This window comes from Perna viridis, chromosome 10 (assembly GCF_037379345.1).
Source record: "Perna viridis isolate PV_CMFRI_1.1 ecotype Kerala chromosome 10, ASM3737934v1, whole genome shotgun sequence".
Classification (NCBI taxonomy): Eukaryota; Metazoa; Mollusca; class Bivalvia; order Mytilida; family Mytilidae; genus Perna; species Perna viridis.
Genome location: NC_142454.1, coordinates 39,902,357 through 39,928,122, shown reverse-complemented (window position 1 = coordinate 39,928,122; position 25,766 = coordinate 39,902,357). Strand labels below are relative to the sequence as shown.

The 25,766-nt window shown below is 32.8% G+C and overlaps 1 protein-coding gene across 2 annotated transcripts; it reads right to left on the bottom strand.

The window, feature by feature from the left end:
• Positions 1-1,532: 1,532 nt before the first annotated feature.
• LOC148605739 (histidine N-acetyltransferase-like) lies at positions 1,533-17,699 on the bottom strand. 2 transcript variants are annotated; one of them, XM_088549746.1, is made up of 4 exons: positions 17,549-17,699; positions 5,114-5,289; positions 3,934-4,155; positions 1,533-2,188 (listed from the first exon to the last, which is right to left on the bottom strand). In XM_088549746.1, exons 2-4 carry the CDS (start codon positions 5,282-5,284, stop codon positions 1,622-1,624), a joined length of 960 nt encoding a protein of 319 aa, XP_088405872.1. In that variant the 5' UTR covers positions 5,285-5,289; positions 17,549-17,699; the 3' UTR covers positions 1,533-1,621. The 2 variants fall into 2 exon arrangements, with proteins under 2 accessions (XP_088405872.1, XP_088405873.1); XM_088549747.1 differs by lacking the exon at positions 17,549-17,699 and adding an exon at positions 5,807-5,922.
• Between the last annotated feature and the right edge of the window lie 8,067 nt (positions 17,700-25,766).

The window sequence follows — 25,766 nt, the reverse complement described above, 5'->3', positions numbered from 1 at the left end:
ATGAGTATGTGTGTTAATGAATATTGATTTAAGGAGGTAGACCTAGGGTAAGGGACATAACTCATTTTCATTTGAAACAGAATGAAATCAGTCCAAGTTACTTAGATGCTTACATGAGATTGATGTGAAATGCCGAGTACAAACGTTCCAATGATTAGTAGGAGTTGTGCCTCTTACCCAAGATCTACCTCCTTCAAGTTAAGCCAATTTAAAATCCTTTCTCGTAAGATATGGGTATCTAAATCCAAACACGATTGCATTTGTACGAGATAGTACATTGTACATCTAGCGACGCGTGTTGACGTCATAATTCTATTTTAAGTAGTATGTCTATCTTTAAAAATACAGGTTAATCAGCTCCACAAGATACCACACAATTCAATTTATCGTCAACGTCTCTTTTTCCGCAATCATTTTATGAGTTTGTATAATTCATTTAAGAATTTATAGGAATATAAGCTTACAAGGTAAAGTAAATTGTATTTCTTAACGGAGAAAAATATAAAAAAAACCTTTGTGTTGTTAATTCGCAAAAAAACCTAACTCAGGATATGGCTGGGACCATTATTTCAATCTTTTTATATAGCAAAAAAATTGGGGCGTCATGCCTGAGCATGATACATTTATTAGATTTTATCATTAAATGTTCGAGTAATGCAAATGATTTGGTCTACTGTTTTATTGATTTTTTTTCACCTTTATAATGATGCTGAAATAAAAATTGAAATCTGTGAAGCCTGATATCGACATACACTAAGAGATCAATGGTAAGAAAAAAAAACTATTAATCAAACTACACGACCAACGCGATGACTTTTCATTTGTAAACTTATCTTGCCATGTGATCTTCAGAACGCTTCTCAAGCATCTGTTGGTAAATGTTTGAAGCCTTGTTGCTTTTGTTGTCCTCTAGGTTTTACATCGCGCTAAACCTCCCTATGACATCGCGGAACAATTTACAAAAAAAATCATTCACTTGAGAGTAAAGAAATAAGCGAACGCATTAATAACAGCATTTTCCTATGTCTGCAAAAGGCTTAAATCTTTCCAACAAGTTGATAAGATAAAAAAAAGATGTGTCTATTTGTGTCGTCTACCAATGCGTTTGTTTACTTTCGTAAATCTGTGAAACAGACAATTCTATTTAGTGCCACTTTCAAACTCCTAAGTGGGTTCATTTTATCCAAAAACTATCTGTCTGGGTCAATGGCGGGTTTATCGATCTTGTTTTGAATACGCATACTCATTTTCAAACCGTTTGAAACTAAGCTTGCCATAGATGAGGCATGTGCTATATAAAATGTAACTTGCGGCGGCGATTAATGCATATAATGATTTGTTGTTTTTCATGTGGCACATGTTCAGCTCATCCATTTTCGCCTTAATTAATGAACTTTTTCTGCTTACCACATTCTTTATTACTTTGTTCAATAGAAAATATTGTAACCAACAGCATTTTTTTTCAAAAGTGTGCCCCTCTTTTTAATTAGTATAAAGTGCAAATCAGTGAACAAATTAATTTTCGACGAAAATGAAAAAAAACTTTTTTTATTCGACATATTTATAAAGAACACTTGAATATCTAATCGATTAGTATGTTAATTTTTTTTGGAATATTGATTTATAGTTTAGCCAATTTAATATTCTTTTTCAAAAGAAATGGGTATCCAAATCCAACAACATTTGCACTTGTACGACCATATACATCTAGTGGTGCCCTATGAAGTCCTAAGTCAATCATTGAACGATGAAAGGTTTGGTCGAACTTTTCTGCTAGAAACTCAATTATGAACTCTTTGGCTTCTTGTTGAAAGAATTCAATGTGACCATATATATGTGATTGAATAGAGTCATTGAATGTTCCATACATACTTAACTTGCAAAATATTTCACCAGTGATAAGCCGGTAATGTGTTCCAAAAGTAAGCAACGTTTTTCGGGGGTCTTCCAGGTAAGATGCAATAATTTTCGTTTGATGAGTATAGATAAGAGATATATTTGCTTCAATCGGCTTGTAAGGTGTTGAATCTACTATTAATCTACCATCTCGAAACAATGTCGAATATTGCTCCTTATGTTGAATCAGAGTCCGTATATTTTTTGGCGCTAGAGTGCAAATTTTTCTCGCGTATTCATTGTTCGGATTTCTTTTTAGTAGCTGGCTAGTCCCCTGGTAGGTAACCAAATCCTGTAATAAAAACTCAGAAATAAAATATGAATAAATGGAACATTTTAAATGTGGATAATATTGGCTATACCAACCGACGACTTAATCCAAATTTTAAGTGCAAGTTCACGAAAGTGCCAATAGTAATGCGATTCATGGTGTAGAAAAAGACACTAAGCAAACAATGCTTTTTCAGTCTACATATACCAAACCGTCACCTAATGATACTGCACTTTTTAGAAAAACAAACATTCATCTCCCACTGAAATCAATCAAATGAAACCATTTCAAGACCGACAACTCTTGCAAAATGCCAATTTCATGTACAATCTATATAATTTTATCCCAATAGCGCAACAACCAAACGAAAAACTAAGACTGGTTATGTAATCAGTAAAAACAAGACATAAAACTGAATTCGATGGATTCTTGACATGCAAGAAAGAATCACCTTCTGTCTGATTTTAGAAAGACTGCTTAAATTCACACTGTAGTGTTGTATCAAGCATTCTTTTGTTGAACAGAATGAACAGAATAGAAAATGAATTATTTCAGTGACTTTTTATATACGTGTACTTTCAATTTTTATAGTGGCGGATTGTTTAAAAGTTGTCTAATTAAAAATTACACCAATGTAGGATTTTTAACTATTCAGATATTTACACAAACACAAAGTATTGGCAATACCTGTGCATAAAAAAAAATTGGTAAAATCTGTAAATTTTCGTTTGTTCTTAAATTATACCCTCACACCATGTTCATTCTTTTAGTTCGTTCATTCAAATTCTTCCGACGCGATACTTCTAAACAGAAAATACTGAAGCATAAATACTCAAAGGTTGTCAATGTAGGGTAAGAACGAAATAACAGAACCGATAATACCTAGGCAAATATAAAGTCTGTAAAACAAATGGGTATATTAACCTGAAAGATAGGAACCACCTCAATATTCCTGAATTTTTACATGCATTACGATAGGAATAGTGGGTTAAGTCGGGTTTTATATAGCGCTTCTATCAAGTCATTTAAGTGATATATCATTGGGGTAGGAGTATTTTTGCATTTTTACACCTTTTAAATTTAAGGCACCCAAAAAGAAAGACCGCATTTTTATTGAAATAACAAAACAGCTGTGACACATGCTATATGATGATACCTTTATATGTTAATTAACTTTGTTCAATAGAATGTGGAAGTTGGACGACATAGAAAAAAAAACCGAACAAAACACGTGGTATTGACATCAAAAAGGAATCACCAGTGTCCAGAAAATGTAAAAATTCCTCAGTTAAATTTTTGGCGATAAATTGATTTGTGAATGAGTTGTACGAAAGTACCTTAAATTATATTGGACTTTATGATTGGGAGGTGTGTTTGCGGGATATCTTAACCCATGCACTAAATATTGTTTACTTTCTATCAGGTCTGAAAATAATGTCCTACCAAAACAATGATCTGAATAAAACAATCAACAAAGGTTTGTATATTTTGAACATGCACAAATTATTCCATCCGCCTAAACCAAAAAAAGTTTCAATTCACATTGTAACGCATGTACCAACGGAACAGAAAAGCTCCGACAGTGTAAGGCATATCTGCTGCGGTAAGTAAAAGAAGAAATGAGCGTCTACCGCTGTGTGGAGCTTGTGTGCACTGTAAAATATTTTTCATTTTCCTTTTTACGATTATGCTTTGGGTAATTTTGTTACAACCTTTATCAGAAAGAATTTTTATTCTGACATTTAAAATCTAGTTGAGAAGCTTACCATCTGTGTAATATGTTTGCACAATCCAAGATCTATGTAAGGTTTAATTGTCAATCTGTGATGAGATAGAGCAATGAAGTCTTTAATATTACCATGCCTTTGCATAAGTGCGTTGACCAGTTTAGGAAAAAGTCCTCTCCCCTGGTATTTTTTGCATATGTATATGTTTGAAAATAATCCTGTCTTCCCCTCGTCAATAACTTTGAGGCAACAGATTGCTATCTAAAACATGAGAGTATGAATATATCAATTTATTTCTAACAAATATCATAAGCCAAGTTGGATAATCGATAGTGGTATGCAGTATTTAACATATAAAGCAATGTTGCATAAAAATCTTAAAAAATCAATAATTCTTTCAATTTTTAAACCTAGTATAAGTTTTTAATTTCCTTACGCTTGTTTTTTTTATAACGAAAAATAATGAAGAAACGTTACAGCAACTTTGTTTGAAACTAAGTGCATATTTAAATGAACTTATTTCAGAACATTTTAGATTAATGTCATCCTCTTTATTGTCATTTGTATCTTCACAGAGGTTCATTATTTTACATATTTATGCATTGTTATAATGTGTCGGCTGAAACAACCACCGTTTACCCGAGTTATAAACTCTTATATTTTTTAACGGCCAAAACATCCCATCCATGATTCAATTTGTCTTGCTGTAACAGATTTTTGGTCTCATTACAAGTTGTATCCTTAATCTCCAAAACACCCACTTTTTGCTTTTCTTCGAATGTCAAATCCATAATTCATTCCTCATTATTATGGTAACTTGTGGCTATTTTGCATAGTGACAATCACAATTTATCAAAGAAATGCATAAAAAAGTTGAATTTTTGAGTTTCTGAAACAATTTCCGAAATGAAATCAGCATATAAACTTTTATCAAATCATTTTGGTAATTTTGTAAATTATAAAATATGTGTATGTTGCTTATTACCACCAATACATTTAAAGTTATAAACAAAATTCATAATAGTGACAATGATAAATAATTGACAAATTGTCGTGACAAAACTTATATAATTGAAAAAAAAAATCCATATTAATGATATTTTTTCTACGAATGCACGACGATATGAAAATATTCCTAGCGTATATTGGTTAAAATGGCTATATTTTATCTAACTCAAATTTAATATCGAAGAACTCTTTTACTCAGTAATAAACTTACAGTTTTTCTATTAATGACGGAGACCAATGGATAAAAATTTGGATCCTTGATCCACAGAGGAAAGTATTGCGGAAGTCTGTCTCCCTCACGTTTAATGTCATAATGTATAGACATGACGTCATCAAAATCTTCCATTGTTGCCTCTCGAAAGGAAACGTGGGGTTCAATCATAGTTACTGTCAAAGGCAAATATTTAAACCAAAATAAAAACAAGAAATGCTGTGTAAATACTGTAAATAATAGCTGTTATAGCAGGAATATTGTACTCGCAGATCATTATACAGTCTAGCGGCAATTTGTTGGCAATGTTTTAATGTTTGCTTTATTTGCGATGTTTTTGATATCGTGAAAATAAAAGTAGGCCACATTTATGTCCAGGTATTTCATTTAAAACTTCCATTATTGTGTTATCTTAAGACTTTCTTGGTATTGCTTTGAGAAAGTTTAAATAAATTTATTCATAGTTTGAAAGTAAATTCTAATAATTTCAGACCCATCCACAGAGGAAAAAAACGAGGATGCAAACAAACACTGTTTGCATTATAATGTTATCATAGCAATGATCTAAATTTGGAGTACAAAACAAAACAGAAAAAGAAACAAAAAATGTATAGATTTCACCAGTAGTAATCAGAAACTTCAAAAATGTAAACAAGCTTCATTTGAAGAAAGGATTGTTCATGAGTATCTTACCTTATTCAAAAGTCTTCTTTCGGTAAATAAGTTTCAAACAAATTCAAATCATATCAAAAATAAGTATCGTGGTTTAAACTGAATGAGGTCAATTGCAGGTAAGGTGCGCCTGTGGACTTTTAACTAATACAGATAATTAAATACATATCACAATCTAACAAATATTACTCAATATAAATATCATGCAGCGGAAAAGATTTTTCTGATATAAATAGACATGGTATTTTATATTTAAAAATGATCGATGGTCTAAATGCAAGCACATCTCATACAGTGACAAAATCATAACGATTTCCATTTCATAAAATGATATGATGAACATTTTCAATTCTCACTAAAATAGAAAAAGACTATCAAAACTGACTAATGCCTACTATCTAGATGTCACGGCGGTACGAGTTCGAGTCCCGCAGAGGGATTGACCAAAAATATGCTTCGCAAATTTGACAGTTCCAACATCGTGGGAAATTCTTCAGACCTTTCTTCGCTTAAATTATCTCCCCTGTATCAATTTGATCCGATGGAGCAGTGTACCGAGTCGTCACATTCTCAGACGTTTGAATAATATTGATTTGTTGTGAAATATATCGTTAATTTGATCCTCTATCTTACATAACAACACCTACATGAGCTGTCCCGTACTACCATTCATCGTGTACAAAGTTACAACCCTAGATCAATCTACGAGGAGGAATGACTCGACCAGCGAAAGCTATATTTTTATATAGCCTAGCTGGCCAAGTGGTCTAGGGCGCTGACCTTAGTGCAGGCGGTGTTGGCATAGATGTCACATCGGTACGAGTTCGAGTCCCGCGGAGGGAACGACACATGCACATTTTTAAGAAATCCTTATGCTTTAACAGTTGTTATGGATTAAGATATCTTAATACACAATTTACGGTAACAACGCTAAGCCTTGCATTCTAATTTTCAGTTGTGTTTTAGACCAATAAGAGCCCTTAATCCCCATTGTCCCTTTATATTTTATCGGAAAATTCCTTGCAATTGTGTACTTATATCATGCATTTGTAACCTGCAAGAAGACGTACTGGAATATACATTGATATTTTCGTTTACAAGTCTGCGTTTTACAAGTTACGTCCGTTAGGAATTATTTTTTTCTGTTTAGTTAATCCAAAGCATGGTTCTTACAAAGACTGTAACTCAATAAATACTACAATCTGACTGTAAGAAACTTACGTTATTCAAATTACAATATACCCTGAGCACTAGTAACAAGATTCAAACAAATAGTTACAGTTTCATTATGAAGGACAGTTACAAAAACAGGAATACCAAAGTACATATTAACTTAATTTATAAAAAGTCCATTTCAAAATGTGTTGATTACAAATTATTGAAAGTATGTACTTATGAAAGCAAATGGTTTCGATAAGTGGTCATGTTGTATATTTGTCAAATACGTCCATTACAGGAGGTGCAAATCTTTACTCTTTATATTCACGCCATTCACACAATGAAAAGTTCGAAAACTGTTTATTGAATACCTCTTGAATTAAAGGTGACACATACAGCCTCTGAACCGATCCGCGGAACGATTTGACGGATCGATGACCGTTGACTGATTGATCGCTGACGAATGGATGACCGATGACCAATTTGATCGCAGTTTTGGTATGTAAAATGACGAATGAATCTTTAAAAAAACAAATGTAAAAAAGTATAGATTGATGTTCAGATTTATTGCATAATGTAAATGTGTAAAATTGACAGAGAAAACACTGGAAACTGTAAAATATATTGACCGCTCTGTGGTCACGTGATGCGTTTACCGGTTTGTTTGGTCGGTTTGACGGATCAATGACTGATCGGCAACTGATCGGTGATCGATGACCGATCGCAATTTTTGTTGCACAGATCGGTTCAGGTACTGTATATTGTACCATCCACAACATAAAGTGACGAAAAATGGCAAAGTTCAACAGACTAAAAATGTTAAACTAAACGCATCTATTTTTTCAATGCTAGGAGCATGATGAGGTGCACAATTTTTATATGAAATTAAAACAAAGCTCTCTTATTGGTTTTTAAGCTGAATGTAAGTACCCCATTCATGAGAGGGACGGTTAATTCGATGATCGGGAAGCTTCTAGACATGCTGTCAACGTTGATGATGCAAGTTATTGTCATTATTAGGATTCAATATATCATGTGATTACACAATGAAAGAAAAACAACTATATTGACCACTATCTTTGTTTGTGCCAGATGTATCTTTTGCTGAGGTTTTAAAAGTCATTTTGACTCAAGTTGTCGATTCTAGAATTGAGTCTTTACATTTTGCTCCTTTAAGTTATTGGACGTCTGAAAAATGAACAGACAACGTCATTGTAATTGTATAATCATCTCCAGCCGTAATCTGAACTGCAGTGGGTAGATATATTTCAAGAGTATGGTTACCACCATTGATATCAAATGGCACCGAGTCTTGGATCACCACATTATCGTATTTGTCGTGTATATTAAGATATGTTTGGCAATAAAAAATTGGTAATCTTTGAAAATTCATATCATTGGAATCATAATAAGGGCTACCCATATCGTATAGATATTCTACCTGGCGTCGAACAATGATGGGAAGGCATATCGTGACCATTTTAACCATACCACTTTGTGGGGTAGAAACGGGAGAGCCTGTACCACATTCGGCTGGTATTGTCCTCCCGCTGTTTGACAGTTTCGTGTTAACGTGTAGACTTTTCACTTTTTGACAGGACACTTTTGGTTTCTTTGTACATGTAATACGTTTTCATTGTCCTCAGTAAATTGAGATTGGTAGACACTTATTGTTTCATCAGATGTCAAAATGCCCGTCTTTACAACATTATTTGAAAAATATTTCATATCTACGACAGGAAATCTTACTAACATTAGCAGATTATTAGCAACTTCTCTTAAGTTTTTACCATTTGGTTCAAGGCCCTTCTCAATACACCGAGCTGTTATCCATTGAAAGGAAAATTCGCATACATTATCTTCTGCACAATCAAGATCATCTGATTTCAATATAATCTCCATGCTTGCGTTGGAAATCTTGGTACTTAGTTTAGACGCGAAACAAACCTTGGCATTATTTTCTGTATAAACTTTTATTTTGTAAATCAGGTAATTGGTACTTGATTGCAGTTTTTAAAGCCGTTATTGCATACTCTGAAGTGGCAATTTCTTTCAAAAGCTTTTTACATTCTTTCTTAACTTTCCACAGCATGTACTTTTTCGAAGCATATAACATGTTCTGTACATTCTGTTCTGATATTGAAAGGTTATCAGTGTATACAAATCTAAAAACATTAAAATAAGAATGGTTGTAACACGAACCTAAATGAAATAATGGATTTCATTATATATACTAGTTTACGTCTTTTAAGAGTAATCAAGGGAACCAAGGTTTTAGCGGTAATCAAAAGAATGTAATCCAGGGACAAAGACCAGACATGGAAAACAGACATACCCAACAAAGAACATAAAGTAACTAAAATCATACATACAAAGTAACAAAAGTATGTGAGCAACTCGGACGCCACTAAAAACTGGGAGCAAGGACCAGGCGCACCGGTAGGGTAAGCGTCCTCTGCTTTTCTAGAAACACCCGCCGAGTTGCTCTTAAAAAGGCAAGTCCGGGGTAGACAAACGAGGAAAGGAAAACTATGACCCTTTGAATACATCAGTTTTCATGGTGCTGATGGATATACCATAACGATCCATGAGTTCATGATGACGACCATAAAACTTCTGTAGTGATGACTTCAATCCTGTAGCAACATAACCCTGTTCCAGAAGCCTAGTTGTTAGAATTATAGCGCGATATAGTTTCAACAAGCTCTGGCATAATATATGAGGTATGATATGAACACATCATACACAGGTGCTGAAGGGATGTTCTCACAGATGAAAGGAAAATTGACAATTCTGAATGAAAAGTCATCACGTTTGTCGTAAAGTTTGGTCAAAAGTTTTCCTTTACCATCGATTTCTAAGTGTAGTTCAAGATATGAGGCTGACTTCACATTGTCTGTAGTGACCTTTATCTCAAGTTCTTTAGGGTAGATGCAGTGTATCAAATCCCCCAAATTAGGATTGTTTTACGATAATACGTCATCTATAGAGCGGAAACTGAGATTATAGATCTAGCTAAACGATATTCTTTCTTTCGGATCAGATCAGCTGTGGTCAGCAAGTAGAGGAGCACAATTTGTTGAAAAACGCGTCCCCAACACTGGACAAATATGTTGTCGATCAAATTTCCAGCATTTTGTAAACATCTTCTGTACATGTCACCGTCCCTGTATGGGATAAAATTCCCAAAAATATTAAAAATGGCAATTTTAGTATCCGGTTGGTGGTTGCGACACTCATATTTCAGTAACAAATCTTCAAAATGACATATATTTGCAAATTATATGTGTGCGAACACTTTTAATATACTTATTAGTCTAAATTTTTTGTAAAAAAAAATGTTAAAATTGTATGTATCATTATTATGTTGATGGCTGTGATACATATATATTTCAGAATAAATTCTTGAAAATGAGATATTTTTTTGCAGATTAAATGTGTGCGAAAACTTGAAATATCCTTAATGGTCTTATATTATTGTTTTAAATGTTAAAATTGTCAAAAAAGTATCATGTGTGTAGCTTTGACACATTACTTTCAATCAAATTTCTCAAATATAACATATTTCTTCAGATTGTAAGGGTACGAACAACATTAATTTCAGAAATGGTCCCAAATTATTGTTAAAATATTAAAACTGTCAATATTTGTATCCGGTTGGTGGTTGCGACACTCATATTTCAGTCAAAAATCTTTAAAATGACATATTTTGGATCGTTATGGTGTATCCATCTGCACCATGAAAACTGATTTATTCAACGAGTCATAGTTTTCCTTTCCTCATTTGTATACCCCGGACATGACTTTTTATAAGATACTCGGCGGGTGTTTCTAGAAAAGCGGTGCACTTGGTCCATGCTCCCAGTTTTTAGTGGAGTCCGTGTTGCTCGTTTGCTTTTGTTACTTTGTATGTATGATTTTAGTTACTTTATGTACTCTGTTCTGTATGTCTGTTTTCCATGTCTGGTCTTTGTCTCGGATTACATTCTTTTGATTACCGCTAAAACCTTGGTTCCCTTGATTGTCTATATCATTATTGTGTTGATGGCTGTGATACATATATATTGCAGACAAAATTCTTGAAAATGAGATGATTTTTGCAAATTGAATGATTGCATACACTTGAAATATCCTGTCTTCTGTTATTGTTTAAAATGTTAAAATTGTCTTTATCATTAGTATGTTGATGGCTGTGATACATATATTTCAAACCAACTTCTTGAAAATGATATATTTTTTTTTCAAATTAAACGAGTGTGAACACTTGAAATTACCTTCATGGTTTTACATTATTGTTTAAAACGTTAACATTGTCAAAATAAGTATCATATTTTTGGCTGTGACATTGATTTCAGCTAAATTACTAAAAAATGACATACATGTATGTCTGCAGATAGTAAGGTTGCGTACAGTTTTAATTTCAATAATGGTATAAAATTCATGTATAAAATATTAAAACTGGCAATATTATTATCCTTTTCGAGGTTGCGACGAATGACATATTTCTGCCATTTGAAAGAGAATCAGTATATTATTTTTAAAGGTCTTGTTATTATTGCTCAATGTGTTTAATTTATCAATACTAAAATCATACGAGTGTCTCCGACACAAAATTATTTCAGTATGAATTTTCAAATATGATTTATGTTTAGAAATCGTGTGAGCGCGAACATTTTCAATCTATAACGACCAGAAATTACATGAATTAAATATTGTAGAAATGTACTTCCGGTTAATGTTTAAGAAATCTATCAATGAATAATGAAATGCGACAGCTGAAATAATTTACAATTACTCGAAAACAAGCTTGTTTAAAATTATTTTAATTACTGTCATATAATTATGATAGGTATGTGGCTAGCGGAAAAAGGCGAAATAATTTGTTTGATTGACAAATCAAAATTATTCCCTCGACCCATTTTCATTGCCCTATTCATTTACCCTATTCCCAATGCCCCATTCCCCATTGCCCCATTCCCCGTCGCCCCATTCCCCATTCCCCATTGCCCATTGCCCCATCCCCCATTCCCCATCGCCCCATTGCCCCATACTCCATAAAACGTTTATCCAATACAGGTGATGTACATGTATTTTGTCATAGAAAATAAATACCACAGTCATGTATTTCTTAAATATATTAGTCAGGTTATGTATAGATCGATTATAAATTTTGGTCGAAAAATCGACTATATCAAAACTTGAACTAAAATGTCTCGGCTTATTTGTTTAACGGATGTACTCGCTGGAGAAATTTGTTTCACTGGACAAGTCAAGTTAAACCTATACATATTTATCCAGTTATGAAAAATTTTAAGTTACAAAACGACTGTAGTCATCACTACACAAACTTTATGGTTGTTGTCATGAACTAGTGGATATATCTGCACCATAAAAAACCGATTTGTTCAACATGTCATAGATTTCCTTTCCTCTTCCGTCTACCAAAAAATTGACTTTTTATTAGCAACTCGGTGGGTTATTCCACTGGTGCACCTGGTCCAGCAGGCTTCCAGTTTGTTATGGAGTCCGAATTATTCATTTACTTGTGTTGCTTTGTACATATCGTTTTGGTTATACTTTGTTCTGTATGTTTGTGTTTCATGTCAAGTCTTTATCTCTGGTTTGCATTCTTTTGATTTCCGCTAGAATCTTGGTTCCCTTGATTACTCTTCAACAACTAGGGTCTGATATTCACCCTCCTATATTCCTAACAAAAAATAATAAAAAATTATCTGTCAAAGTGATTACTATTTTCGAAGAAAATATAGTACTGCATCTGTATCTTGATATTTCATTTTTCTGAAAATTCTAGGAAAATGTTTCGCCCTTTAGAATATAACAACTTAGTTCCCACATTTAATGTACAACTTATGTAATGTTATTGGTCAATACAAAATGAATTATGATCGCCTAATACATTAACAAAAATATAAATTGCATTTTCTGAAAAAAAAAAAGAATGGCCGTTTAAATTGCAGACGCATTACCACAATCTCGTTTGGAAATGATAGAAATCTTTTTTTAATCAAACTTCCTTTATCTATTTGTATCATTTACAGATTTGCTGTCAAAACGTAAATAGACAGTTGTTCAATAACATCCAATCACCATCAACATGTAATACGGTGTAACCATCTGCAACATGAGAACCCATTGGTTTAAAGTGTCATAGGCCTTCCGTCTTTCGTCTGCTCCGGACTTTTTATCAGTTGCTCGGCGGGTGTTAATAAAAAGAGCAGAGGACGCTTATCCTATCGATGCACCTTCTCCATGCTTCAAATTATATATAGTTACATTTAAAAGATCAGTGTTGCTTTAAATGACCTTTTATAAAATATAGAGCTGAATTGTTACATTTTCATGACCTTTCATACACTTTAAAAAGTAGCTTTTTTTCAGATGCTATATATGTCATATACCTATCTTCATACAATTTATACAGTAAAAGGGTGTCAACTAAAAGATTGAAATCAGAGAAACACTGAAAAACATTTAAAAACAAGGTAGAACAAAATATTTTATATAAAAGCAGTATGTGGGACGAAATTAATGTAGTCCGACTGAGTCAATTGGAAAATTAGATGTTCCCATCTCCTACATTCTGTTCATTCTTTGTTTGTTTGGAAAATGTTCCTATTCTACGAAATAACATCACTTAAGCAGCTTAAATAAGATGTTAAACTCGTACTTGAGTACCTTTTTATCGAAGACGTCTATATCTAACTTTGTCACGAAATAACGACGTAATTATGGGTGGTAATGGTATGCAGGAGTATTAGAGATCGTGTTTTGAAATATTTCTAACCATTCAAAACTCTGGCTATGCGCCCGACGCATATTGTTGTTTCAATGAATTATACCGATGCTTAAAAGGCCTTGAGAGAACACTGCAGAACATGTTAATGTAGTGTGTGAAGGATAGACCAAAATGGGGTATTGATAAATATTGGGCAGAATCACCGAAATTCTAACGAATTCAATAAAGACAGGTAAGACACATGTATTGATACAAATGTACATTCATCATTTTCAAAAAAATTAGAAATCTAACAGCTCAAAATATTTTGATAACTACAGGAAAAGTACAAATGTACATTTCATAGTTTGCACATGTACATGTACAATGTGTGGTACAATGTACTGAATAGGTATAGAATGAACCTACTTTCCAGTGTGGTAAATGCTTTTTGTTTTGGCCATATACCGTACAAAACTACAATACATAGGAAACGCTGATAAATACTGACCATATTTTATACATTACTAAATGAAATTTTAAAATTGATTCATAAAAGATGTTTGTTTTTTTCTGTTAGGGATCCAAAAGAATTTTCAATAGTATTGGTTGCCGGGCCCTTGCAAAGCTTGTTCCCCGCTTTGGTTTCTTGAAAAATAAGGCAGAAAAGTAACAAAATGTAATTATAAAAATCCATTATCTGTAAAATGCTGAATAACTATAATATTCATATATTAGTATACTTATAAAATGTAACGGTGCATGTAAGTATTCTTATGTGTAGAGTATACAAGTATTCTCATTCAAATGTCTTTTTTTTTTTTTTTTTTGGGGGGGGGGGTTATTTGCTTGTTTGTTGTTATCATTTTTTTCTTCTTCTTAGCTTTCACTTACAGTGTTGTAGACACAAATTTACAAGTAGATACAATGAACATATAAATGTCCATGTTATATTATATTAAATGTTGAAATGAATTAAATCCTTAATGGTTTAAAAAAATACATGTTATTCCAAAGGATATAAGTTTGAATTACAAGTTTGAAGGAAGGCAGAAAGGTGATTGAAGCATTTCAGTTCCGTTTCTATCATTCCCTTCGTCAAATAATAAATATTTATGAGGTTTTCTACTTGTTACAAATGTATACATGTACATACATGTCAAGGTAATTCGTATTATTCATTGAAATTCTGAGTAAAACAATTCATTTACTCGAGGGCATTGTTTGAAAAATGCCAAATGATGTCAATAAAGAGAGAAATAGGTTTTTGTAAAACAAACAAGTGAAATATACAGCTGGTTCATTTCTATTTCAGGCAAAGGAGTCTTCTAGGAAAATGTGAGGGAGTAGAAAATGTTGAAACGCTAAGAGCCTCCAATTGCAAATGAACAGAACTTCGAATTCTTGACCTTATGATGGAAATTGGAAACAGACTAGAGAAAACGTTACCAACCGTGTTAAGAAATACAAATGTACAAAGTGTACATGTGTTTGCAATGTATATATAGCATATATGTACATGGCTGTTTTAGTTGCAGTTACATACATGTATATATGTACATGTATGTTTCCAAGTAAGACTGTCAAGCAGTGCTGCATAAAAGTACATGCTGTACAACCTGTGGAAATTAAAAGTGAGATATTGGCCTGATATTGTAATTCTTAAGAAGTTTATAAAGTTTTCAATTAGAGACACAGGTTGTACACCATGTACATGTAAACCTAAATTTGCTATATTTCTATAATCCATTCTTAAGAAATTATCTCCCCTTCAAGGATACAAATGATATCGTTAAAGATTCATTGTCAGTTTTATGGACGTACCATATTGATGGTTTTATGTGGAAAATATTGTTAATGATGATCAATTCTTTGATTTAGTGGTAGATATATACTTTTATGCTTGATTATATCTTACCTGGTGAAACATGCAGGAAGAATGCCTATATTGGGTACTCATTGTTCCCCCAGCCTATGTTCTGATATCATTTTTCAAACCACAGAAGCTTCTTATGTTAAAACCTTAAGTATGAAGTTGCAAAACTTTTCTGGATTTTACTTGTAAAGACATTCTAAGTGAGGTAAAGGATCAATGATAAACACCAGAATGATTTTGATTTCTAGCAATTTTCGCCCCACCATGCCAAATCCCCCATGCTATAACATTGTCATCTGATAAATTCCCAGCTGCAACCATTGTTTATTTATACTACTGAGTGCGTCATCATTTTTCCATAAAAAGATAAATATAAATGCGTTACTTTAAGACGTGGTTAAAATAAGGAATCTCCGAAATTTGACAAATTGCCCAAATTTTAAAATTAATCTATTTATACTTTTTAGATCACTGATTATAACAATATGCTTGTTATTTTGTTATATTAATCTAGTTATAGTTTATTTAGTTGACCAAGTTCATTGCACACATATTAAAAATTTTGTAAAAAATTAATGTCTTAACTTTGCATTTGTTTACCTGAAAGTTAGCATTTTCCTAGGAAATTCTCAGAAAACAAAATGGTGAATTTCCTAGGAAGTTTTGAGAAAACAAAATGGTAAAAAATCTTTTTGTATCTGTATTCTTTTCCGCTTGCATCACACCTTAACATTGTTCTCTAATTTCCTGCATAAATTTTGTAAACATAATTTCTTCTAAAATTGGAAAAGTTGTGAGCAAAAATCACTTGGTGATACCCTGGAAACCATTTGGTGATCCCCATATGTGATTTAAGTCATTCAGATAAAAGCAAATTTAAAGGTAAATAATTGTATCATGTAATAAGTAAATTTCATCAAAATCTATTCAATTTGATATGCAAAAGAACAGACGACAAATGCATCATGTAGTAAATGTTTCATTAAATTCCAATCAGCAGTTTCAAATGAGTTGAAGCTTAGAACTAGGGACAGAAAAACAGATGGACACCTTGATTACTATATACCTCCTGCTTTTAAAGCGTGAGAAAAGGATATCCATTATTCTGGGAGAAAGAAAAAACCAAAGCGAACACAAATTACCTAAAAGAAACACACAAACACAATAGAACAAATGAGCAACCAGAAGTCAACCATAACACCACCACTGCTCACTTAAACCTGTGAGCACTCTTAGTTAAAGCATCCTGTGCTTTTCAATAATATCACATGATATAACAGTAGAACTGATCTACAATTAACCTCTTTTTTTTTTAGGAAAAATACTGTTAAGGTACTGGAAGAATTGTTTTGCTATTTTTTATTTAAATAGGTTAAAAAATCATTTGAAATGACATAAAAGTAGATCAGTCAGTGTCTTCATACCAAGTATTCGCAATATTGATTTTACATGGTGGTAGCAACTAGGTACTAGGTGTAATAAAATCAAAGTAATTGTAAAAGCACATATTTATTATTTGAACCATTTGCAAAAATATTTTCATGAGAAAAGGTCTTGCTTTTGTCTCTTTCTTCAAGTCATGACTTTCTAAAAAAAAAAAATAAAAAAATATAAAAAAAAATATAAAAAATATGAATGACATTTTAATGCAAATACAATGTTTGCCTTATTAACAAAACGTGTGTACTTTGATATCAACACAAGCTTTTGAAAAGACCTAAATATGCAATTTAATCACTTATGATACTCCATCCTTTCTATTGCCTACATGTGTATTGAAAATACACAGAAATTTTGACAAATATAATACTATCCACATCTCTTGAATTTTGTACATTTGTACATGTTAAAAAGTACATGTAGGTTTGTGTGTACAAAGATCAAATTTTCATACATTCCATAATTATATAAGTTAAATACTTTAAATTTGAAAATTCAATTGAGGTTACATGTAACTGGCATATCTTGAGTAAAGTAGGAACTTGCCACTTACCCGTCCTTCAACTGTACACTGCTCACATAACACACTCACTATACCTGCCAACCAGCTACATCTATATAGCAATATAGCAATAAAATTCAAATAAAATTACAATATGTGTTTCATTCAGATAACTATATTTTAATAAACCGCTATAAATCAAATAAAAATTGACAAACAACATGTAATTCCAATAAATATCTAAACTAAATGAACTGTAAACGTGTAACATGTATTTGCCACTCAGAAGGGACAGCTACATGTACATTGTAAAGGTAGAATAGATGATACAATATAGGTGGCTATTACTCTTAGTAGGAAAATATGCTTGAGTTTTTTTTAATCGGGAAATTTTGGATAATGGTACAAACATTGAATTTGAAGTAAAAATCATTATTCCTATATAGGATACAAGAAAAATGCAAGTTATAGACAATAATAAGCTACAACACCATATACAACATTTGGACACTGATTAACTTATTATTTGAGACTGTTTTAGCCACTTTTTGAGAAAATTGGGAACTTTTCATAAGAAGAAACACAACCAATATCACTTATGTTTGTGTAAATTAAGGAACAAAGCATCCATTTGTTTTAACTAAATTAAATTTACCAGTGAGTGAAGATTTCAATAATATACCATTGGAAAATCTCAAAAAGTAAAACAGCATAAATGTGTGTATATACATGGTACATTTGTATTTTAAACATAAAGTATAAATGTATATTTATTTATTTTTTTTCTAAATTCTACAATTAACGTCAATTCTAAATCTTTCCTTTCTTGCTTTTCTGGTTTTTATTTTTGATTTAAAATTGTATTGTAACGTCTTTTCTTTAAGAAAGTAAGATTGTTTTAATTCTACATGTTCAATTTAAAATCCTTCCCCCTTTTTTCCACTACAAAAATACGTGTAACCATGGGCAAGCACCGACTAATCAAAAGCAAATGATTTCTGTAGTTCATGTTCATTAGGAATGGGGCTTTATCATACACAATTCACAGAACATCATGATTCAGAAAAATAAGTAGCAAAATTGAGTCAGAAATCTGCTGTACAAAATGATGAAAATAACGTGAATTTCTTAAAACCGGAAACGGAAACGGGCCGAAGTGGCTGATCGTCTATATGTGATTGCAGTATCCATTATGGATAGTGTTGGTAACCATTTGAAAGATTGTTGTTTTAAGTCACTATTACAAGATTTGATAAGTCCGTACAGCTTCTAGGATGCAAATGTGTCAGTTGTATTTGAGTGGGGGTGGTATTACCCGTCATATTTTCACATTCACTCGAAGGTAAAACGTAAGCAAGTTTATAACTACGATTTTCAACTTTTACGGATGGTTTTCGAATGAAACAAAGCACAGACACTTGCACAAATAATGCATGAATGACACAGTAATTGCAACAATTTAAAAAAAATTGTAATCAGACAAACTCAACGAAAATTCATACGTACCTGACGTAAACAAATTTCTAATCGACATGCGATAATGGCGACATCTTATTAAAGCGGAGTTGCTCCCACTGACTTCATGGAAAAAAGAACGTACGGGTGGAGGTGAGAACGGCGCTCTTGGTTTTCCCACTGGACAGTGCGAGACTCGTATGAATAGTCAAGGACATTTAAATCCCTCAGGCTCAAAAAGAAAAAAAAAATCCCACTTTTCTACTCGCTTTCAAAATGGTCGCACTTTGCCACATGTAACCATTTAATCTTTCAGGGTACCTCTAGTAACTTCCTTTTCATATATAGCGGGTCAGATGAATTTGTACAGATACCAGAAAGAGTAGAGTCATCCACTGCAAATTATCTGTTTTGCTGAAGTGTAAGGAATGAATTTTCTTTTATTTTCAGTTTTCCTAACCTAAATATGTAAGTCTTTTAAGTGCTGTAAAGTTTCCTTTCGGGTATGTTTTTCGGCGGAGTGCTACGTGACGTCACGTATATTGTGCAGCAATTTTCATTCTCATTTAACTTACGTCAGATTGAAAATTATCGTATAGCAAGATCAAAAGGATTTTAAACAAAATGGCAATTAAATCTGATTCTTCGTCATACAGTCATAAATTACTACTTGTAATCAATCATTATTTCAATACTTATTTTGTTTACACCATTAATTTGTAAAGAATTAAATCTAGAAAAATAAAACGACACGTACTTTTTTCGAATCAGCTTATTTACATTTAATTGTAATTTTTTGTAAGAATTAGACTCAGTCGAAAAAAAACAGAAACATACATGTAAAAAAATACACCAATTTGATAATATAATTTTTCTCAAGGATGCTTTTTGCACCAGATTCACCTTTGTGTTTTTTGTATATTTCTAAACGTATATCATTTAGTGTTTTCAAAATTGCTTGCCAAAAATGGTCTTAGTTAAAGTTCTGACTTTTATTTGTAATTAAGGGTCCTGAAACCCTTGAATGTGGCACAAATCCGTGTATACAGTTATATGCTTTACCTTACACAGACATTCTGTATGAAAGAGTAATCAAAGGAACCAAGGTTATAGCGGTAATCAAAAGAATGTATTCCAGGGACAAAGACCAGACATGGAAAACAGACATACACAACAAAAAACATAAAGTAACTAAAATCATACATACAAAGTAACAAAAGTAAATGAGCAACTCGGACTCCACTAAAAACTAGGAGCATGGACCAGGTGCACCGGTAGGGTAGGCGTCCTCTGCTTTTCTAGAAAAACCCGCTGGTGTCATATATTATATATTATAATATTATATTATCACTTTATATTATCACTTTTTAAGCATACCAGTCGCATCCTGAATATTCCGATCCATTACCCAATGGTCGGTTATTACGTAAATTATTTTAAATTATTAATTTGATGTCCTAATTTAACAGGAATATTCTTCAATTAGAAAAAAAAAGTATTTTTTTTTACTTATTGCATGCATTGAATACATTCTATCGGTGTCGTGCTTTAATTCAGCAACTCAAAACTGCCGTTAACAAAGACTGTGGTAATAAGCAAGTAATTTGCGTTATATTAAGTGTAAATAAAGTATAAATTAAAAAAGTCAGAAATTATAGCTTCTGTAATAACACTAATATAGTACGTGTATGGGGATAAAGAATAAGGGAATAGGGTGGTGGGGATTGGTGTATGGGGGATGGGGAGATTTGGGGAAATTTGTTTTTAAAATATTTATTGAAATGAAACATGTATTCAATTTTATTAAAAATAACAGTTTAAATGTTGTATAATATAAAAAATATGCATTTTAATTTGATAATGTAAATATTTCATAAATAAATACGCAGAGGAGGTTCTATTGGGAGATGGAGATTTTTCTATGGGGAATGGAGGTATTGTATATGGTGTAAGTGGGAAGCCTATACCATTCAAGGGCTGTATCCATTAGAAGGACCATGTAAAACATTTTTGAATTTTAAATATGCACAGTAGTCTTTGAAAAAGTCTTCCACGATATTTTATTCAAATGATTGAAGATGTTGCCCAATATTCGGTCATATACTGTGATCTCGAAGGCGCTATGTACAGATAGTATATACTGTATCAAAAAGTACACAAATATGTAACTGAAGGTTGACATAAGATAATCGAATTAAGTGGTGACAATTTATAAATAACCCGATCTGAAGTTAATTGTGTGATTGGTATTTAAAGTTTTTCCACCTGGCGTGTTATCTCGGGCCGGTACTTGGTTTTGCCAAAGAAATACTGCCTTGGGCTGAATCTCCAATATACAATTTAATTTACTATGTCATGGTACAGGTTCTACCAGGTAAATTAATCATGATCTCAGACGAATCATATTTGCAAAACACTTGTGGTCATACTAAGAAAAGTCAGTCTTGGTATTTTGCGGCATTTTCATGTCATAAAAAGTAGTTTTATTCTTTCGTCCCTTTAATTTTAATTGGTTCTTTAACTTTGATATATCTGATCTTGAACTTTGTCATATTCAGAGACGATTAGTCGAAATCCGAGCTATTCAATCCAAGAAATTAAGAAGTAAACAACTTCACAAATTCACACGAGACGGCGTAAACATCTTTAACAATATAGAAGCACATAATATTTTGTCACAGGACAAAACTACGTCTAAAAAGTCTCGTAAACGCAGATTTAAGAGAAAATCTAACTTTAAACGAATTTCCACCACGACAATTGTCAACCTTTCATCATTTACTCTCTCTGGAACTGAAACCAGGATTTTATCTAAAGGTTTGAATTTCTGTCCCACCCTTAACAATATAGATGAAGTTCAACTTGAAGATGAACTGGATAAATTTGCTAGATCCCTCAGGCTCAAAGAACATTTTGCTAACAAACATGAAGACCAAGATATGGACCCTGACAGTTCTGACTCCGACCACGAAGAAAGTGATATATACACTCGAAAATTCAAAAAGAAAAATCAATGGGCTCCTAAATCAAATAAATGTGGCACGCTAGAAAATGTCATTGACAAAATAAAATCAGATATCAAACACTTATCCAACAACTACATTTTATCTTTCTTCAACATTACGCCCGATGAGAAAAAAGCAATACAGTCGTTGAAAAACCGTGACGATATAATTATAAAACCAACATACAAAGGCAGCGCCATAATCACGAGATATTTTGGACCCCCCTACCGACTGCCTAGGTAATTTACTCACTTCAGTTTTGAAGTATAACAACTTCACTTTCAACGACGAACACTACCTCCAAATCAATGGTACAGCTATGGGAACGAAAATGGCTCCTTCGTATGCTAACATCTTCATGGGTAGATTAGAAAATCAAATAATCTCAACATCTTTATCGAAACCACTCTCTTGGTTACGATTCATCGGTGATGTTGACATGAAATGGACTGAGTCGAAACAAAATTTAGACAATTTTATCACACATGCCAACAATGTTCATCCATCAATCAAATTCACCCATGAAATTTCTGACACTAAAATCACATTTTTGGATACTACTTTTTTGTAAAAGACGGGGAAATGTCCATGGATCTTCACAGCAAACCAACTGATAGTCTCCAATATTTATCTTCCAATTGTTGTCATCCAAAACATTGTACTAAAAGCATAACATACAGTCAGGCACTTCCAATTCGGCGTATTTGTTCTTCTGACGATACCCCCAACAAAGTCTAGATGAACTCCGTGGTTATTTGTCATCGCGTGGCTACAGATATAGATCGAGGATTTGAACGTGCCAACAAAATCAGCCGTAAATATCTCCTCGAGTACAAACCTAAGAAAAAGAACAAAAAGGTCCCTTTTGTGCTTACATACCATCCAGCCTTTGGGAAACTCTCGCAGTTACTGCATTCAAATTGGAAAGACATTCAAAAACATCCCAAGCTCTCCAAGCTCGTTCCGGGGGGCCCGGTCCTGGCATTCCGTATACCTAGGAGCCTAAGAGATCCCCTTGTAAGAGCAGAGATTTCATCTCAGCCCAAGCAAAATACAACGGGCCAGTGTCGACCATGTGGAGATAAGAGATGTAAGACCTGTACCCAGATGCTGCACACCAAATCTTTTAAAAGCTACTGCACTGGAAAATAATTTGCCATTTTTTGTGACGTAACTTGCAAAACCGAAAATACCATATACCTTCTCCAGTGCCGATGTGGTATGCAGTACGTTGGCGAAACAGAACAACCTTTCAACAGGCGTATGAATGGTCATCGCAGTGACTACAAATGCAAACCAGACCTCCCTCTAAGTCGCCATCTTAGATCTGCCGGACACACTCAGGAGGATCTCCACAACATTGTTGTGACGATCATAGAACATAATAAAAACTGGTCAAAATGTAAAAGAGTATCTCGGGAAAGCTTTTGGATGAAGAAATTGCAAACAACTTCTCCAGATGGAATTAACGAGAAAAAATAATTCATTTTTAGGTCTTGGATCTAAGGCTGGTACAGCACTACTTGCTATACATCAATACGCCGTACTACTATATTTGGATTTTTTATTTTTTTAAATTGTTTTTCCACAGTTAATTGTAACTTTGATAAAAAGACCCTCTTTGTTATTTTCATTCAGGTTCCTCATCAGTTGCTTATTTGAGCCGTTGATAAAGGTACAATCACCCACAGCGTACGCGATTCAGCTTCTGAATCTGTTTTGATCTTGAACTTTGTGAGATTTATGCTCATATAGTTTTATGAGTTTTGTGCTGAGGAAGGATATCTGTTATCCGAAATACTCAATTTAAATTTTTCCATCTTCTGGTGATGTTAAACATATTTAGACGTTTATATAACGTCTAAATATGTTTAACATCACCAGAAGATGGAAAAATTTAAATTGAATATTTCGGATAACAGATATCCTTCCTTATATATATATAAATTTTACGCATGAATAAAAAACGAGCTTTTGTAATTAACGACTGTGTTGGTCATACATTGTAAAACTCATTTATCGGTCTTTAGGTATCGAACCGAGACAAATAAATTGTCAATTTCTCCCTAAAGGTTCCTTGTTTAGTAAATTGATACGAATGCTATTAGTGTTATCGTATGGGTTTTATTTTATGGCCAGGGAACTAAATGTATTGTTTTGGCTACATGTATCGAATCTAATATGTAACTAAAGACACAAAATACAGACATAAATACACGTGTAGTATGAAAGACAAACTCCGAAGATCTCTCACATTATTGGCTCATTTCAAAAGATTACAAGTGTACGAATAAATCAACAGAATCCCACTCGTAATATTTACCTACACTTAAACTCATATCTTTCATGTATATGAAACAATCCTACTTTATTATAGGAATTTTGAATTAAAGCAATTTAAATTTTTTTCTTGTAAACGATGAGTATGTGTGTTAATGAATATTGATTTAAGGAGGTAGACCTAGGCTAAGGGACATAACTCATTTGCATTTGAAACAGAATGAAATCAGTCCAAGTTACTTAGATGATTACATGAGATTGATGTGAAATGCCGAGTACAAACGTTCCAATGATTAGTAGGAGTTGTGCCTCTTACCCAAGATCTACCTCCTTCAAGTTAAGCCAATTTAAAATCCTTTCTCGTAAGATATGGGTATCTAAATCCAAACACGATTGCATTTGTACGAGATAGTACATTGTACATCTAGCGACGCGTGTTGACGTCATAATTCTATTTTAAGTAGTATGTCTACCTTTAAAAATACAGGTTAATCAGCTCCACAAAATACCAAACAATTCAATTTATCGTCAACGTCTATTTTTCCGCAATCATTTTATGAGTTTGTATAATTCATTTAAGAATTTATAGGAATATAAGCTTACAAGGTAAAGTAAATTGTATTTCTTAACGGAGAAAAATATAAAAAAAAAACCTTTGTGTTGTTAATTCGCAAAAAAACCTAACTCAGGATATGGCTGGGACCATTATTTCAATCTTTTTATATAGCAAAAAAAATTTGGGCGTCATGCCTGAGCATGATACATTTATTAGATTTTATCATTAAATGTTCGAGTAATGCAAATGATTTGGTCTACTGTTTTATTGATTTTATTTCACCTTTATAATGATGCTGAAATAAAAATTGAAATCTGTGAAGCCTGATATCGACATACACTAAGAGATCAATGGTAAAAAAAAACTATTAATCAAACTACACGACCAACGCGATGACTTTTCATTTGTAAACTTATCTTCCCATGTGATCTTCAGAACGCTTCTCAAACATCTGTTGGTAAATGTTTGAAGCCTTGTTGCTTTTGTTGTCCTCTAGGTTTTACATCGCGCTAAACCTCCCTATTACATCGCGGAACAATTTACAAAAAAAATCATTCACTTGAGAGTAAAGAAATAAGCAAACGCATTAATAACAGCATTTTCCTATGTCTGCAAAAGGCTTAAATCTTTCCAACAAGTTGATAAGATAAAAAAAGATGTGTCTATTTTTGTCGTCTACCAATGCGTTTGTTTACTTTCGTAAATCTGTGAAACAGACAATTCTATTTAGTGCCACTTTCAAACTCCTAAGTGGGTTCATTTTATCCAAAAACTATCTGTCTGGGTCAATGGCGGGTTTATCGATCTTGTTTTGAATACGCATACTCATTTTCAAACCGTTTGAAACTAAGCTTGCCATAGATGAGGCATGTGCTATATAAAATGTAACTTGCGGCGGCGATTAATGCATATAATGATTTGTTGTTTTTCATGTGACACATGTTCAGCTCATCCATTTTCGCCTTAATTAATG

What these genes read in the sequence shown, in the direction of transcription:
- LOC148605739 (XM_088549746.1), bottom strand. Translation starts at nt 5,284, where the DNA reads ATGATTGAACCCCACGTTTCCTTTCGAGAGGCAACAATGGAAGATTTT. An exon ending in CCGTCATTAATAGAAAAACT is followed by an intron (nt 4,156 to 5,113) that starts GTAAGTTTATTA and finishes CTCATGTTTTAG; the next exon opens with ATAGCAATCTGTTGCCTCAA. An exon ending in GCAAACATATTACACAGATG is followed by an intron (nt 2,189 to 3,933) that starts GTAAGCTTCTCA and finishes TTTTTATTACAG; the next exon opens with GATTTGGTTACCTACCAGGG.